The sequence below is a fragment of the Lynx canadensis genome, chromosome D2, assembly GCF_007474595.2.
Source record: "Lynx canadensis isolate LIC74 chromosome D2, mLynCan4.pri.v2, whole genome shotgun sequence".
Lineage (NCBI taxonomy): Eukaryota > Metazoa > Chordata > Mammalia > Carnivora > Felidae > Lynx > Lynx canadensis.
Window position 1 is genome coordinate 19,936,980 of NC_044313.2, and position 16,700 is coordinate 19,953,679.

Genomic DNA, 16,700 nt, shown 5'->3' on the forward strand with positions numbered 1-16,700 from the left:
GAGGAAGAGAGAATCCCAAGCAGGTTTCCACACTGTCAGTGCGGAGCCTGATGAGGGGCTCCAACTCACCAACCAAAAGTTCATGACCTAAGACGAAATCAAGAGTTGAACAATTAACCAGCTGAAATACCCAGGTGCTCCTACTTACTAGGTTTCAATAAAATAAATATCAGGTTTAAAGAACTAGAAGTTTTACAGACTGCAAGCTGTATTACAAAGCTGTAATCATCAAGACAGTATGGTACTGGCACAAGAATAGACACTCAGGTCAATGAAACAGAATAGAGAACCCAGAAACGGACCCACAAACATATGGCCAATTAATTTTTGACAAAGCAGGAAAGAATATCCAATGGAATAAAGACAGTCTCTTTAGCAAGTGATGCTGGGAAAACTGGACAGCGACATGCAGAAAAATGAACCTGGACCACCTTCTTACACCATACACAAAAATAAACTCAAAATGGATGAAAGACCTAAATGTAAGACAGGAAGCCATCAAAATCCTCCAGGAGAAAGCAAAGACCTCTTTGACCTTGGCCGCAGCAACTTCTTACTCAACACGTTTCCGGAAGCAAGGGAAACAAAAGCAAAAATGAACTATTGGGACCTCATCAAAATAAAAACTTCTGCACAGCAAAGGAAACAATCAGCAAAACTAAAAGGCAACCGACAGAATGGGAGAAGATATTTGTAAATGACATATCAGATAGAGGGTTGGAATCCAAAATCTATAAAGAACTTCTCAAATTCAACACCCAAAAAACAAATAATCCAGTGAAGAAATGGACAAAAGACATGAATAGAACTTCTCCAAAGAATACATCCAGATGGCCAACTGAAACATGAAAAAATGCTCAACATCACTCATCATCAGGGAAATACAAATCAAAACCACAATGAGATACCACCTCACACCTGTCAGAATGACTAACATTAACAATTCAAGCAACAACAGATGTTGGTGAGGATGCAGAGAAAATGGATCTCTTTTGCACTGCTGGTGGGAATGAAAACTGGTGCAGCCACTCAGGAAAACAGTATGGAGGTTCCTCAAAAAATTAAAAATAGAACCTACAACCTAGCAATTACACTACTAGGTATTTATCCAAGGGATACAGGTGTGCTGTTTCAAAGGGGCACATGCACCCCAATGTTTATAGCAGTACTATCAACAATAGCCAAAATATGGAAAGAGCCCAAATGTCCATAGATGGATGAACGGATAAAGAAGATGTGGTATATATATATACAAAGGAGTATTACTCGGCAATCAAAAAGAAAGAAATCTTGCCGTTCGCAACTATGCGGATGGAAGTAGAGGGTTAATATTATGCTAAGCGAAATTAGAGAAAGACAAATATCATAGGACTTCACTCATATGAGGACTTTAAGATACAAAACAGATGAACATAAGGGAAGGGAAGCAAAAATAATATAAAAACAGGGAGGACAAAAACATAAGAGACTCTTTAATATGGAGAACAAACAGAGGGTTACCGGAGGGGTTGTAGGAGGGGGGATGGGCTAAATGGGTAAGGGGCATTAAGGAATCTACTCCTAAAATCATTGATGCACTATATGCTAACTTAGATATAAATTTAAAAAATAAGTTAAATAAAAATTAAAAAGAAAAAAATAAAGAACTAGAAGTTTTAGATACAGCTGTTTTTGAAGAATAAACATGATCAGATTTGAATGAGAATGTTAGATAAGGAAAGTAGATTTTCACACTTCAATTGAGATGGTAATTCTGAACCCTTACTTGAAGTATCACTCTTAGTCAAAGTTTATATTTGCTCCAGTTTTGTTTCTATTGAACCATTGTGAAAATTAAATGGGTACATGTAAAGTGCTTAGAATGACGCCTGGTACATACAACTGCTATCTCTTTGTGGGAACTAAAATTAAAACTATATTGCTCCCCCTGCCGAAATATAATCTATGTTGCACAGAGGAGGGAGAGATTAAAAACAATACTGAAAACAAAAGCTATCAAGATGATCCAGAAATCCATATAGGACCTTATAATAAATACTTTCCTATTTTCTGATGGGCGGGGGGGGGGGGGGCTGGTTTCCATTAAGAGTTCTCTTATTTGAGAGATTTTTACACAACTGTAAAGTTTACTTTATACTCTGGGAAGATCCTCCTGGCATTAGTTCTTAAAGTACACAATTAGAATAAAAGCAGTTGTTAAAAACTACATTATATTTTAAACAAATTTCTATTATGTTAAGGAATTACATCCTTTCTGGTCTTCCCTCTTAATTCAAGCAACACACTGCTGCCCTCTGCAGCATTTTCAATTCTTACAAATTGCCACTCGATTATCACAAATCTAATTTCCATCTCTATAAAGGTTATCTGACTAAATAAGAGGGATATATGTCTGTGTATGTAGAGAAGAAAAGAGAAGACCCCTTCAAAAAAGCAAGAAGGCATTAAAGCAAGATGTCACAGTCCAAAAGAGCCCATCTGAGAGGAGGACCTTCTTGAATGGTCTAGCAAAAGACCCCAGTTCGCCTGGGAAGGTTCCTTCCTGGCATTCATATAGCCTCTTTGTCACAGGATTTTCTTTTTAACTGGAAAAAAACAAACAAACGGTATACGTATGGAAAAAATTTTTAAAGGATAAACAGTAAAAAAGATAATCAGTGAAAATATTTGGCTTCCATTCCAAACCTCTAGATAGGTTTATGTACCCGTCTAGAAAGAGTATATATTATTAGAAACATAGACAATGCGCATTGCTTTTTAAACATAAATGCAAGTATTCACATCATTCTGCTCATCATTTAATACTGTAACTTGGAGATTGTTCCCTATCAGGCGAGATTAACCTATATACAATTTACTTTATTAAAACCAAGTAGGTTGTAACAAAATAGGTTTTAAATAAATCAACCTCTTCTCCAACAGGTTCTGCTACAATTTAATTGGCTTTTGGTAAAGCGATGGCTGTCAAATTTGGGCTGACATTGGTATCACCTGGAGCGCTTGTTACACTAGGCTGCTGAGCCACCTCGAGATTCTGATTCAGTAGGTGTGGGATGGGTGCTGAGAATTTGCATTTGTAATAAATTACCAGGAACTAGGTTGCCGGGACCACATTTTGCGAACCAACAGTAGTATAAACGCTGCACTAAACGCCGTTCCTCCCAACTCCCAGCACCACTAGTCTAAGAAGGCACACGCGATTACTCCCTCGGGAACTTAAGGAATGGCCCAAAAGCACCAACTCCTACGAAAGATAACCTCTCCCGACTCTCAGCAGAAATTGAGATAAGCCAGACCTACATCCGGCGCCTGGCGCGGCCCACCTACGCCATTTCCTTCCAACGAAGCTCCGCCCAGTCCGCGTCCCTAACGCCAGTAAGGCTGGGCCGCCCAGAGAACGCTGGGAATCGCGTGAGTAGGGCGACCTTTCGCGAGGCTTTCAACATTCGCGAGATTTCACCCGCTTCTGTCTTTTCCTCCTTCCAGTCTCCAGCTTTTTTCCCCTCCCCCTCATCGCCGAGCAAGTTCTGTTTCAGATCTAGTCGCCTTGTTGTTGCCGCGGAGATTTTTTTTTTTCCTTTTGCTGCCGCTGCTGTCGCCGTCCCGACCCCTTCTTGCCGCCCTGCCCCCAACCCCACACAAGGTAAAGAACCGGGTGAGGCAGCCCGCAGGGCCTCGCTAGGCCTCGGCCTCTCTCGAGTTGAAGCGGAGGCCTGAGGCCGAGGAGTGGGCCGCCCTGGAGAGGCCTGGGCGCCGGCAGGGACGTTGGGAGCCCGGCCACCTCTCCCAGCCAGGGTTTTGGGCCCTGCGCTGCCCCGGGTGGGGCTCGGGCCTCGGGCCTCGGTGTCGTGGCGGCGAACGAGGCTAACCCCGGAAACCCGTCGTCGGGTGGGGTGGGGACGCGAGAGGCCTCTTTAGGACGCCCTTGGCCGTTCTGTGCCGAGCGTGTTTGGCGGGGGGGGGGGGGGGGGGTGAGGCTCTGGCCCCGCTGGGGTCCGCTCCGTTTGTGTTTTCGGTTTCCCTGGAGATTGTGTTTGCATGTCGAGGTCTGAAATAATGGACCAGTTGTGGCGGGCCCCGAGGTGTTGGGTGACTGGGAGGAGAGCAGGCAGGCTCGCGGTAGCCCCCTTGGAGCCCTTCCAAGCTTCCAGGCTGTCGTTGGACGGGAATCGTAAACACAGAGAAGGATCCTCGGAAACCCGGCGTGTTTGCTTTGTAAATCGAGAAAGGATTCTTTTATCTTACTTTCCGGAGAAGAATGAGCCAGATTTGGTGAAAGGCACGCTCCTTAAAATGCCTAACTGGGATAGTATTTGTGCGGTTTCTCTGATGAAGACGCTGCATCGACAGTATTTAAGTGACTGGGTTTTTTTTGGGTTGGTTTGTTGGTTTGTTTGCTCTGGGGAAGAGGTTCTAAACACGCTAACTAAAGAGCTCGTGTACAGAGAATTTTTTATGTAGCTAATCCAAAAGCTATTTGTATTTTGTTCTGGAAGTTTTCTCTAGTGCTTCAAAATATTTTTGTCGGCAGTCTTTGACTCTTCCAACCGATTAGTGCTGCCCCCCCCCTTTTTTTTGGTGAAGATGTAACAACTCAGCCAAATACAGTGTCTTCCTTGTTAACACAAGTTTAAAAAATAGAAATTCTCCTTTTCCCTTTTATCTTAGCTCTTATTTTCTGTTTCTGTGTGGAATTTATCTGACAAGTTTATACTCTGCAGAATTCATTGCCTTGATGTTTGGGTTTGGCTCACAGCTTTTCTCAGAACTAAGTGTAAAGGTAATGGTGAGGAGCTGCAGCAATGACTTCTATGAAGGAGTTGGGAGCAAAACTGGTAAAGATTAAGTCAGGCAGACAGGGAAGTTATTTTTATGGTGTTTTCTGTTCAGTTTTCATGGTCTTACCCTTTTTATTTTCCCTAGATGTCAGAGGATCTAGCAAAACAGCTGGCAAGCTACAAAGCTCAACTCCAGCAAGTTGAAGCTGCATTGTCTGGAAATGGAGAAAATGAAGATTTGCTGAAATTAAAGAAAGATTTACAAGTAAGTATCAGAGGACGCTAATAGTTATATTGTTTGAAAAAAAGTATTTGTGTTTTTCAGATGATTTCTTGCATAGAATCCAAAGCACAATTCGGAGTGTTTCTCCCGCTATCCTCCCTTGTGTGTAAACGTGTATATGCACATAGGTGTATATTGCTCACAGAAGTAGGGTTGCCGCTTCCTCAGTTGTATACATCGAAATGAGTAAAGCATTGTTCTTTGTTGTGTAAATTTTATATGCTCATATAATTTTTTAAAAATCAGAGTTGATTTAACTTTACAGTGGAAAGTACTTTTATTTTTAAAGATCTGGCAAAAGAAATTTAGTTCCAAAGGTAACTAAAAGGACAAAAATAATATGGAATTAAAAATGTTAATTGTACTGGAATGAAAACAAATGTGGAAGAATTTTATAAATGACTAAAAAAATGAGAAAAATGTAACATGATTAGGGTTCTTTTTAATGTCACAAGGTTCTTGAACATGAAATAAGAGTGTATGTGTGTTTCAAAGCTAGCAGGTAAACATATTGAAAACATATTATAAAAATATTTAAGGAGATACTTGTTTTCTGCATAAATGTTACGTAATGTTTGAATTTAACGGTAGATTTTACAGTGTAGTTGTTGGTGCTTGTTGAGGTTAAATTGATGTGGAAAGGAGATCTTAATTTGTTTTGTCATGGAAGAGTTCCGTAGGTATGAAACTTGCTTTTTAAAATTTGCACTGGGGTTTCAAGACAGACAAAACCATTATAGTAAATATCTGTTGTTTCTTAGAACATTATGTTGATTAATAAAAATACTGTATGTATGTACATGTGTATTCATTTTAAAAAATTTTGAGAACTTAAAATTTTGAACCTGATTATTTTGAAAATTTTAAAAAGGTATTTTGGTTAGATGGTCTTTACTGATTCAGTACAAAACTTGAATCATCTTTATCCTATCTAAATTCTTTCCCTCCCTTTATCATCCTCTTGCCCATTAACATTAATATTTTAGGGATATTAGAACTGCAAATGAATGAAACTTATTTGAAATGGTGTCCAGATACAGGACTTTGAAAGGATTTATCTGGACATAATTAAAATGAGTTGAATATTTTCAGGTTTAAGTTGTAGATTTAGGATAAACTTGCCTGAGTTGCAATAGTATGTGGTTTTTAAAAACACGGAAAACAAGACCCATCTTCAGTATGTAGAAGTCGGCCACTGAATTTCAGAGTGCCAGTCAATAATAAAAAGATGTTTTGGGAGCAGTTTCTCCCATTCCTAGGCCAGCTTTCTGCTTGCTTCAAAGAAGGATCCTGGCATGCATCTTGTTTTACCAACTTAAAAGCAGTCCTTTTTTTCTTTGAAGAAAATAAACCATTGTCAATATTGTGTATATTGCTTCCTGGGCAGTTGGAGGAGGGATATATGTGGAACTGGTGGAGGGGGAGTTGGGAGTGAAGGTTGAAACAACATTATTGTAAGGTCTTTTTAATGTTTCTGGAATGAATTGTCAGGGTCCAGGCAGAATTGCCTTGCTATGACATGATCTATAGTGGAAGTATTATAGGGAGAGAGGCCATTGTGGTAGGCATTGTGGTAAGCACATAAATGGCTTATTTAGGGTTCAGTTAGTAATGGTTATTTATCCGTAAAATACCCATTTAGAACAGCACTGTTTACAGTAGAACTTTCTGTGATGATGGAAACGTTCTATATCTACTGTAGTACTGGAGCCACTAGGGACAATTAAATATTTGAACTGTAGCTAGGATAGCTGAAGAACTGAATTCTTAATTTTATTTTAGTAGCCACATGTGAGTACCATATTGGATAGCACAGATTTAGAAGCTTAAGTTCTAAAACTTCAGATAGTAGTAATATAGTACGTTTTTCCTGACCAGATGTGATCACGATTTCTTTCGCTCTTATTTTGTCATGAAAACAAATTTTTCATTTTGGTTTACTAGATACAGGTCTGTTTTGAACTGAAAATTACTCAGAGATGGAAGTCATCATTGAAGATTAAAGTTCTGAAAAGTGTTTACATATCTGCTTCCACCTAGTAATTGTCTCCACTGACTATAGCTTCTGTTTTGTCGTGGGTTTTTTAAAAATAATTTTCCTTTTTTTCTCTTCTCTATTTTCTGGGATATACCTCATACCTTGGATATTTAATTCTGCCTTTTATATTTGCTAGAAAGTTGTTCAGACTGATGACTGAGTTTGTGGCCTTCTTTATTTTGTGTTCCTTTAGTGGAATGTCTTTATCCTAGTTTTGAATTTGTTTCCCCTTTCATTTATGACAAAGTGCTTTCCTACATTTTTTCATTGACTTCATTTTGCCAGTAAGGCTTCCACATTTATATGTACTGTCTTTCATATAGAATACAGTTACTCAGCAGGCAGCACATTAATCTACTGAAGTCCTAATTGCCTTTTTTCACTTAAAAAAGTAGGTATAGTAAAATCTAGCTAGCTTTTACTAGCTCCCGAGGCAGTCTGTGATAATCACAAAAATAGTCAATTTATTAGGCTGTTTTGCTGAATAAACTGGTTCTAAAGGAGGCAGGGGTCAAGTCACTTGTCTCATATATTACAGTGGCTCTCTGCATCCCCGAAACGCCTTCCTTCAGTAAGCAGAGTGCTTGAGTGCACCCTTTGACCTGCTGATATGTAGATCACAACATCTGATGCTTCCTGGAATTGCCGATTACTGTAACTGCTGCCCATCTGTCGATGAAGGAGCAGTTTCAGAACTCAGACTTGGGGGAGGAAAAGTAATTAATGGTATGTACCTTTAAGAACCCCCTCATACATAAAATAGTTTCTCTAATACTTTGGTCCATATGCACATGTAAAGAAAACATTGAAAGGGTCTTCATAGTTTGTTGGGAGGGGTATGTAAAACATGGCAAAATGAAAGGACAACTAGGGATAAGCCCTGGATTTTTTTTAAAGTCACTTCAGTGCAGGGCTCTGAAAATTATTGTAACTTGCACAGCTTTTCAGGACCCTTTGGTGAAACTGTAATTTCCTTAGGAAAATAAAATGGCAAGATGCTCTGTCTTAAGAGAGGTAGAATCTAAATCAGAGACCTACAAATGCAGAAATCATGTTTGTGTTTTAGTTAAATGGAATTATTTAATGATAAGGATTGTATTGGCTCTTGAGTCAAGGATTATATTCCTGGCCTTAATAGTAATCGATTAAAAACAAGACTGGACAGTTTATTCTTCTTTGTATAGTACCTGATCTATTTATTTGGAAATTCTTTGCCTTATTTGCAAAGGATTATCTAATTAAAAGGCATTTGAATGGCTATTTGGTACCTAATAAAATGTCATTTAAGATACTATACTGAATTTTTAATTCAAATCTGAGTTAGCCTAGTTTTTCTATTTACAAAACAGGCCTTTCTCCAAGGGCTTACTCCCCCCCCCTTTTTTTTTGAAGGCTCAAATATTAGTTTTTCAGAAATAGCCAGGAAGATTTAGAATCTTTAGGAAAGAGGTAATATATAACTTCTTGGCTACTGAACCAGAGCTACTATTATAAAACTTCAGTGGGAGACATAAACTCAGTATAGAGTTTAACTTTGCTACTTTTTCTCCCAAAACACTGTGATGTTTTAAGGTATTTTATATGCAACAGTGGGGGAACAGGTATGTGAGTTTTTAAAATAAATCATATAAGGTAATACATAACATAGATCTTCATTGGAGTGAAAAAAGCAGATAGGTAGCAAAATCTGGCCATTTGTACTATATCTTTTAAGTTTTTTAACTAACCCTACCAAACACCCTTGAATGAAGCCAATAAGTGTAAGCCTGAAATAGAGAAAATATTTGCCACACAGGCAGGTATTGCCTGCCTATGTGTGTTACATTTATTTTTTTCCTTTTAAATGAAGCTGTGCTAATGTGCTTTTTAGAATATTTTAAATCTGACCTGGTAATTTGCTTATCTGGATGGGGTAAGTTTTATAATAAGTGACTAGGAAGACTACTGGCTTTTTCTATATGCCTATAATACTTTAGTAGAAATAGGTATTACTAATAAGGTTGCTTCAAGTGTTTCGGGTTTGGTTTTTTTTTTTTTTTGATGGGGGTGGGGAACATGTTGGCTAGAGAGTTAATACTACTGCCAATAATGCCCTGTAAAACAATCCAGTTGCATGAAATACATGTGACAAAGATAGAAGATAAAAGTGATCTTGAATCTAGTTCAGTCCCTCATAATTGATTGTTTCTCATATTAGATCTCTTTAGCTAAAACAGGCACTTAGAAATAATGCCATGGTAGGGGCACCTTGCTGGCTTAGTCAGTAGAACAAGCGACTCCTGATAATAGGGTCAGGAGTTCAAACCCCATGTTGGGTGTAGAGCTTACTTAAAAAAAGAAAGAGAAAGAGAGAGGAAGAAAGAAAGGAAGAATGGTATAAGCTCAAGTCTGCCGCTTTCTGTTAGTATTTGAGGTTAATTGAAAGGCAACTGTGGGTTTAAATCCCAGTTCCACCACTGTATAAAATATTGTATCTTAGTTTCTACATGAGGATAATCATGGTACCTACATCATAGTATCATTATGAACTGCAAGTAGATTTATGTAGTGTACTTAATAAGTGCTTTATGGTGGAGAGCTAAAGTCATCAAAATAAAAACCTGTTGAAAGGTGATAAGCAAATTATAAAAATAATGCTATGGTTTTTGTTTTTTCTTTTTAGGAAGTTATAGAACTAACCAAAGACCTTCTGTCAACTCAGCCTTCTGAAACTCTTGCAAGTTCAGACAGTTTTGCTTCTACTCAGCCCACTCATTCATGGAAAGTAGGAGACAAGTGTATGGCAATCTGGAGTGAAGATGGACAGTAAGTGTAGAAAAAAACTCTAACTATAACATGAAATAATAAAATACAATGGTAAGAAGTTTTTATTCAGTTTGAACTACCCTGTTTTAATCTTTCTGTATAGCCAATATGATTTATAAAGTCAATTTGATTCTTGGGTGGTTACCACTATAATACAGTTTAATTTTTAGCTTTAGAATAAATTTTGGGGCAGTTGGTAGGCTTGGATCCTAGAGGACAGAAAAATCAAAGCAGAGGAAAATGAATGGATAGTTAAAAAATAATCCTAATTTCTTCCTCAGATTGAAAATTGAGTGAATGGTTGGCTATCTTAGACTTACGTGAAGCACATACACTGAAGTTATTCCTATAAAAAATATCTTTTCTCAAAGAGATAGACTAAAGCACATTTAATAGACATGTAGGAGACTTTCCTGACAATATTTTGATTAGGAACCCCCTTTTTTTTGATAGTAGATGGCTAACTCCAACTACTGTTTGTATTATCTTTACCAAAGAGCCAACTGATTACAGAAGTTCCATTTTAGACACATGTAATAGTTGAATCACTGCAGTGTAAGTCTTATAGGTTGAGTACTAAACCTTTACTCACCTGCTTACAGTCATGATATCTTTACAGGTGTTATGAAGCCGAGATTGAGGAGATAGATGAAGAAAATGGCACCGCTGCAATCACCTTTGCTGGCTATGGCAATGCTGAAGTGACTCCACTGTTGAACCTCAAACCTGTAGAAGAAGGAAGGAAGGCAAAGGAGGACAGTGGCAACAAGCCCATGTCAAAGTAAGTGACTTTGACTTTAGCAGTTTAAATGTAATCTTCCCCATTTTGGTATTTGAGGCAGTCTGTGGAATTCACGCAGGCTAGATTAGGGTGAGAATGTTAAAATACTCCTTATCGTTGTTTTGAAGATTAGCTGTATAGGGTCAGCATTGTATGTGTATACCTAGGTAAAGTGAAGACATTTTGGTTCCCACTTAGGCATTCAGTAAACATTTCTTAAGAAGATAATATGTACCTCTCACTGAACCATGTGCTGGAGTTATACCATAGTGAAGACAACCAACTTGGACCTTGTCCTGATTGAGTTTATAGTCTAGAGAAGAAAACACAAAATTAAAGGAGAATTTTAATAGTAAATTATAGAAGTTACTAAGGGAACATAATGGTTACTTTAAGGGAACAGAGGAAAGATACCTAAACTGTACTTTAGTCATCAGGGGAAATTTCTTTGAGAAAATGACATCTAAACTGAGATTTGAAAAGAAAAGGAGTTAGCTAGGTAATGAACTTGAAGGTATGACCTTGGGCAAACCTTTTAACTTCTTTCCTCATTTGTAAAACAGGGTTGATAGTATCTATTTTGTAGGGTTCTAAGGATTAAGTGTTAGCATTAATAAAGCATGTGGTACAGTTCTTGATAATGTAAGAGTTTAGTAAATGTTTACTTAAAGAAAACAAGGTGGGAACATAGAGGTAACGGAAACAAATTCCTATAGTGAAAATAGGGCTTGAAGATGGGTGGTTTGACAAGAGCTTAGAGGTTGAGGCCAAATCACAAAGAGCTTGACAGCCACTGATGTATTTCAAATAGAGGAGATAATATGATCATAGTTGAGCTTTCAAATAATCCCTGACAGCCGAGGGAAAGCAGCTAGTGCAGTGATCAGGTGTGAGGTAATGGTGTCCTGAACTCAGGGAGCAGCAGTGGGAGGATAGAGAAGTGTATGGCTTGACCTGTATATGAGGTAGAATTAACATTTTAATAAACTTACACACATTTTCCACAGTTTTCTCTTTCTGGATTTTTCAACAGTTTTGTTGTTTTAAGTAGGCTCCATGACCAGCGTGGAGCAACGTGAGGCTTGAACTCAGGGCCCTGAAATTTAAGACCTGGGTTGGACACTTAACCAACTGAGCCACCCAGGCGCCCCTCAAGACTTTAAAAAGTTGCTACATAAGTAAATATATTTGAGCTTGGGGAAACTAGATCACCTAAGTATCCCAATAAGAAAATCAGACTGTAGGGGCGCCTGGGTGGCTCATTCAGTTAAACGTCCGACTTCAGCTTAGGTCATGATATTGCGGTTTGTGGGTTCGAGCCGTGCATCGGCCTCTGTGCTGACAGCTCAGAGCCTGGAGCCTGCTTGGGTTGCTGTCTCTCTCTGCCCCTTCCCCACTCGTATTCTCTTTCTCTCTCTCCCAAAAATAAACAAACATTAAAAAAAAGTAAAAAATCAGACCATAGAACAATGTAACATCGCTCTATTTTTAGTCTTTGACATCTGTGTAAAAAAGCCACCCTTAGCTTCATAGTGATGATTACATGATACAAAGACCTCTAGACTGTATTGCCTCTTTTTTAAAGACCTCATCATCCTGTTGGTGAGAAGTCAGTATGTAAACTGAGCAGAAATTATTGAGAGAGCTTTAGGCTCTGATCCTAGATAGAGGAGTGTTTTTGAAAACCCCAGTTTTTGTTTTTAAGAATTTTAAGCTGTGATTTTCCTTTGTTCTGTACTTTTCTAGTCTAGATGAAATAGTTTTATCTGCATTGCATCTCTTTATATAGTTTTGCAAAATGCAGCATAACGTTGCTATCCATTTAGAAAAGGATAAAGGTTTAGACCTCTATTAACATTAAAACTCATTCTAAAACACATCTGGCAAAAGTGATGTAAATGTCAGAAAGTCCTAGTTTAAATAGTTGATTTGAATGGGTAATAGATTATAGATATGGTTTGAAAGCTTCCAGGGATGCTGTGTATCTCAAATAACCTTACGTAGTAATACTGGGTGATTGGCACTGTTGATGTTTAGTGCTTCTATTCATGGAATGTGTAGGTTTATTATGGGTTTTTGTTGTTGTTGTTGTTGTTCTAGGGTTTTGTTTTTGTTTTTTGCACTGCTAAATATCTCTAAAGAAATCATCTATTAAATCTTAAGAGTTGACATTTAGCTGTTATATCCACACAGAAAAGAAATGATTGCCCAGCAGCGTGAATATAAAAAGAAGAAAGCTTTGAAAAAAGCACAGAGAATAAAAGAACTTGAGCAGGAAAGAGAGGACCAGAAGGTGAAATGGCAACAGTTTAACAATAGAGCCTATTCTAAAAACAAAAAAGGCCAGGTTAGTAAATCCTTTCATCATACTTCATAAACTTGAAAAGTGTAACTGTCATTAAAATAACTTTAAAATGAAAAAGGTGGTGGGGGGGGTTGTGCACCTGGGGTGGCTCAGTCAGTTAAGCATCCAACTTCGGCTCAGGTAATGATCTCACAGTTCGTGGGTTCGAGCCCTGCGTCAGGCTGTGTGCTGACAGCTTGGAGCCTGGAGCCTGCTTCAGATTCTGTCTCCCTCTCTCTCTCTCTGCCCCTCCCCCACTCATGCTCTGTCTCTCTCTCTCTCTCAAAAATAAATAAACATTAAAAAATAAATGAAAAAATGTGGTACATAGGTTCAAAAGATCATAGCTGGGTCTTGTTATCATAATCCTCTTCAATCTTCCATTTGGCTTATTGCAAAATATCTCCATTAGCCATGGTCTCTGCAATAGAAACACTATGAGAGAGTTTATATCAGGAATTACAAAAGATCTAGATTGTTTACCCTTCTATAAATTAAAATTTGAAAAACTGTTTGGTACCTAACATACCCTTAGAGGGAGTATGGTGAATCCTACCTGTTTGTTAACCTGCTTTATATGCTAGGGATCTCTGGTAGATTTTATTTAAAAGAGCACTCCAGTTCTCTTGATGTACTTAAGTGTATCATAGAAATTTTGTTCCCCCAAAACTAATCAAAATGGTTTCTGTTTTATTTCCACTAGGTTAAAAGGAGTATTTTTGCTTCACCTGAGAGTGTAACCGGCAAAGTTGGAGTAGGAACTTGTGGAATTGCTGATAAACCTATGACACAATATCAAGATACCTCTAAATACAATGTCAGGCATTTGATGCCTCAATAATCAGAAAAACTGTTGGATTTCATCTCTGCAGGGCTTTACATTTACCTTTTTATCCTTATATTTTTCTAAAGGTAAATTATTTGTTAGATGAGTAAGGAAGATACCATTGTCGTCCTTGTTTGACTTCAATAGAATGAAACTTGAAGAAATTGCATTTGATAACTGCTATTCATTTAACTTTTGTTACTACTACCACAGTTTCCTCAAAGTTTGTTGAATAAAGCAACTTTTCTAGATAGATGCTGCATAAATACAGCACTTAGATGAATTGTTGATCTTCCTAATATCAGGCCCTTACTTAATGGATGGTGTATACATTTTGTGAAGTCCTAACTTGGAATACTCAGATCTTTGAACTTGCCACATATTGTAGCAATTCACTGGAACATCAAGGCAAAATACCAACCTGTTAAAGAGCTCTTTTATCTTCAATGTAAACCTAGCTATTGCCTAATTAAGCCTAGAAATATGTTAATTTGTAAATGGCAAACTTTGTTTTGAGGTTTTTCCTTCAATAATTTGTTTGCTAAGCCTATTAGGCTATCTCTAAAATTGATTCAGCTTTTACATTCTTTCCACTGAGTTTTATGTAATAAGAAACCATGTTTAGGACCTGCTACCTTTTCTAAGGTGGTGTTTTTTTTTTTAATGTTTGCTCTTTTCCTGTGTTGATTTTTCCCTTATGGTAGTGGTACCATTTTTTGGATGTGTAATGTTTATATAAGAAAACAAAAAGCTGATGTATAGCCCTGTATACAGTGTAGATACTATTTTTGTAAAAAAACAAAAAACAAAAAAACCGAGGCTAAATTAATGAACAAGAATACTGAATGTTTCATCATTAAAAATTTACTGTATTTCTTGTGCATTAATCTGACCATAATTTCCCTGTATATTATGTTCATGTAGCTGAGTTTGTAATTTTTGTTAACTAGATCAAGTTGTCAGCATTTGTTGGTTTAAGTGAACATCACAGTTATCCTGAGTTGAGTTTAAGCCAAATATATGCATAGTAAAATGTCTTCCTATTAATGGAAGATGGTGATTTTTAGGATATGTGTTAATTTCAGTTTTTTGTATGTTTAACTTTTATTAAATAAAGTGTTTTTAAAATCTCCAGGATGTGTTAACAGAAGGGTGGTTAAGTCCTAGCTGGCAGCATTGATCTAGTGATTAAGCTTCAGTGTACATGCATTCATCATTTCCACAGAAAAGAGAATATTGAGTGTGTGATAAAGGTTTCAATAAATCCTTATGTACTTCTTCCATTAGATATAAGAAATTGGATCCTAAAGGACAAACTATTTTTATTTTAAGGGTCTGTGCTGTGTATAGAGGTGTTTGTAAATTTTTGGTAAGGGGGAAAATAAAAATTTTAATTTAATGAATTTTAATTATTTTGGCAAATTGAAACTTAGGAGGACAGTGGTGAGAAGTAGAATTCTTTATATTGCCCCTTCTCCTCCCTCCCAACCCAGGAGGATCACTGTTTTCCTTTCTATAATTTATGGCCACAGGGTAGAACTTGTAGGACAGAATGAAAGGTGAAGTCTTTCTTAAATACATGGCACAAATTACAACAGAAAGGGGCTACTTAGCCTGAAGAACTCCTAAAAATACACTGTTCTTGTAACCGGTGTAACAAGCATCTTAAGAACTAATAATGGTATCTTTGAAGGATTGCAAGGAAACTCTAAAAAGCACTTTGAAGGAAATTTGGTATAATTGTGTCACCACACAAAATGGATTTTGGTGAGATTACCTTGGCATGTTTGTTGGAATAGTAATTTCACCTGGTGTTTGTGTAGGCAAGATTCTTGTGTTGAGACTTGTATCTCCTTTGACCCAAAGAGTCATTTAATTTCTGCACATTTAATTCTGGAGGGGCTTTGCGGGAGAGAAAAGGAATAAAGGTGACCATACTATATAAAACATTAAAAAAAAAAAGTGTATAGCACAAGAGTCTTTGTGTCAAAGACCTAGATATGGCCCTTTGAAAAGTCCTGGTGTCAAGATGATAACAGTGTTTCTGGACTAAACTAAAAGGATCCCTAGGGACATGGAGTACCTGTCTCCTAGTGTGAGGTTTTAATGAGAAGCATGATACCAGTGGTATTTTACAAATGAAGGTGGCTAAGTTCAATACTCTTAAAATCAAATATGACACTGTCTTATGGAGCTCTGTTATAAAATGTAATTTCCCCTCTGTCAAGAAAGGAGTCTTGAAGCTCTGATGAAACTGAATAAACCATTTGTCATGTACAGCCCCCAAGTAGCTGTCATGGATCTTCTCAAAACTTGACATTTGACTTTGTTATTGACTATTTCAAGGAAAGAACAGTCCCAACCCCCTCCCCCCAAAAAACCCCAAATAATTACATTTAAAATTTTAATGTCACAGATAACAAATGCTTTTTTAATTAACATGTAGAAAGGCCATAGAGGACTCAGGAGCCAGACTGCTGATTGAATCCTGGCCCATTTGTAACCTGTGTGCATAACTCTTCTTTGCCTTAGTTTTCTCAGCTGTAGAATATGAGAGTGTGTTTCATTAGGTTGTAAGGATGAGTGAGTTAATATGTGTAAAGTGCTTAGAATACCTGACATATGGTAAACACTGTAGAAGTGTTTGCTATTACTGTGCAAGCAGTAATGGTGAAGATTGTTTTTTCTACCCTTATCAATGACAATTCATGGGCACCTGGTTGGCTCGGTTAAGCATCCGAGTCTTGATTTCAGCTTAGGTCATGATCTCATGGTTCAAGCTCTGCAGTCAGGCTCCACGCTCACAGCTTAAGTCTGCTTGGGATTCCCTCTCCCTCTCTGCCCC

The 16,700-nt window shown here is 37.6% G+C and overlaps 1 protein-coding gene across 2 annotated transcripts; it reads left to right on the top strand.

The window, feature by feature from the left end:
• Positions 1-3,395: 3,395 nt before the first annotated feature.
• SMNDC1 (survival motor neuron domain containing 1) lies at positions 3,396-16,172 on the top strand. 2 transcript variants are annotated; one of them, XM_030335348.2, is made up of 6 exons: positions 3,396-3,643; positions 4,924-5,043; positions 9,762-9,904; positions 10,524-10,685; positions 12,879-13,032; positions 13,733-16,172. In XM_030335348.2, the coding sequence occupies exons 2-6, from the start codon at positions 4,924-4,926 to the stop codon at positions 13,868-13,870; spliced, it is 717 nt and encodes a 238-aa protein (XP_030191208.1). In that variant the 5' UTR covers positions 3,396-3,643; the 3' UTR covers positions 13,871-16,172. The 2 variants fall into 2 exon arrangements, with proteins under 2 accessions (XP_030191208.1, XP_030191209.1); XM_030335349.1 differs by lacking the exon at positions 3,396-3,643 and adding an exon at positions 7,638-7,825 and having other exon boundaries at positions 4,955-5,043.
• The last annotated feature ends 528 nt before the right edge of the window (positions 16,173-16,700 follow it).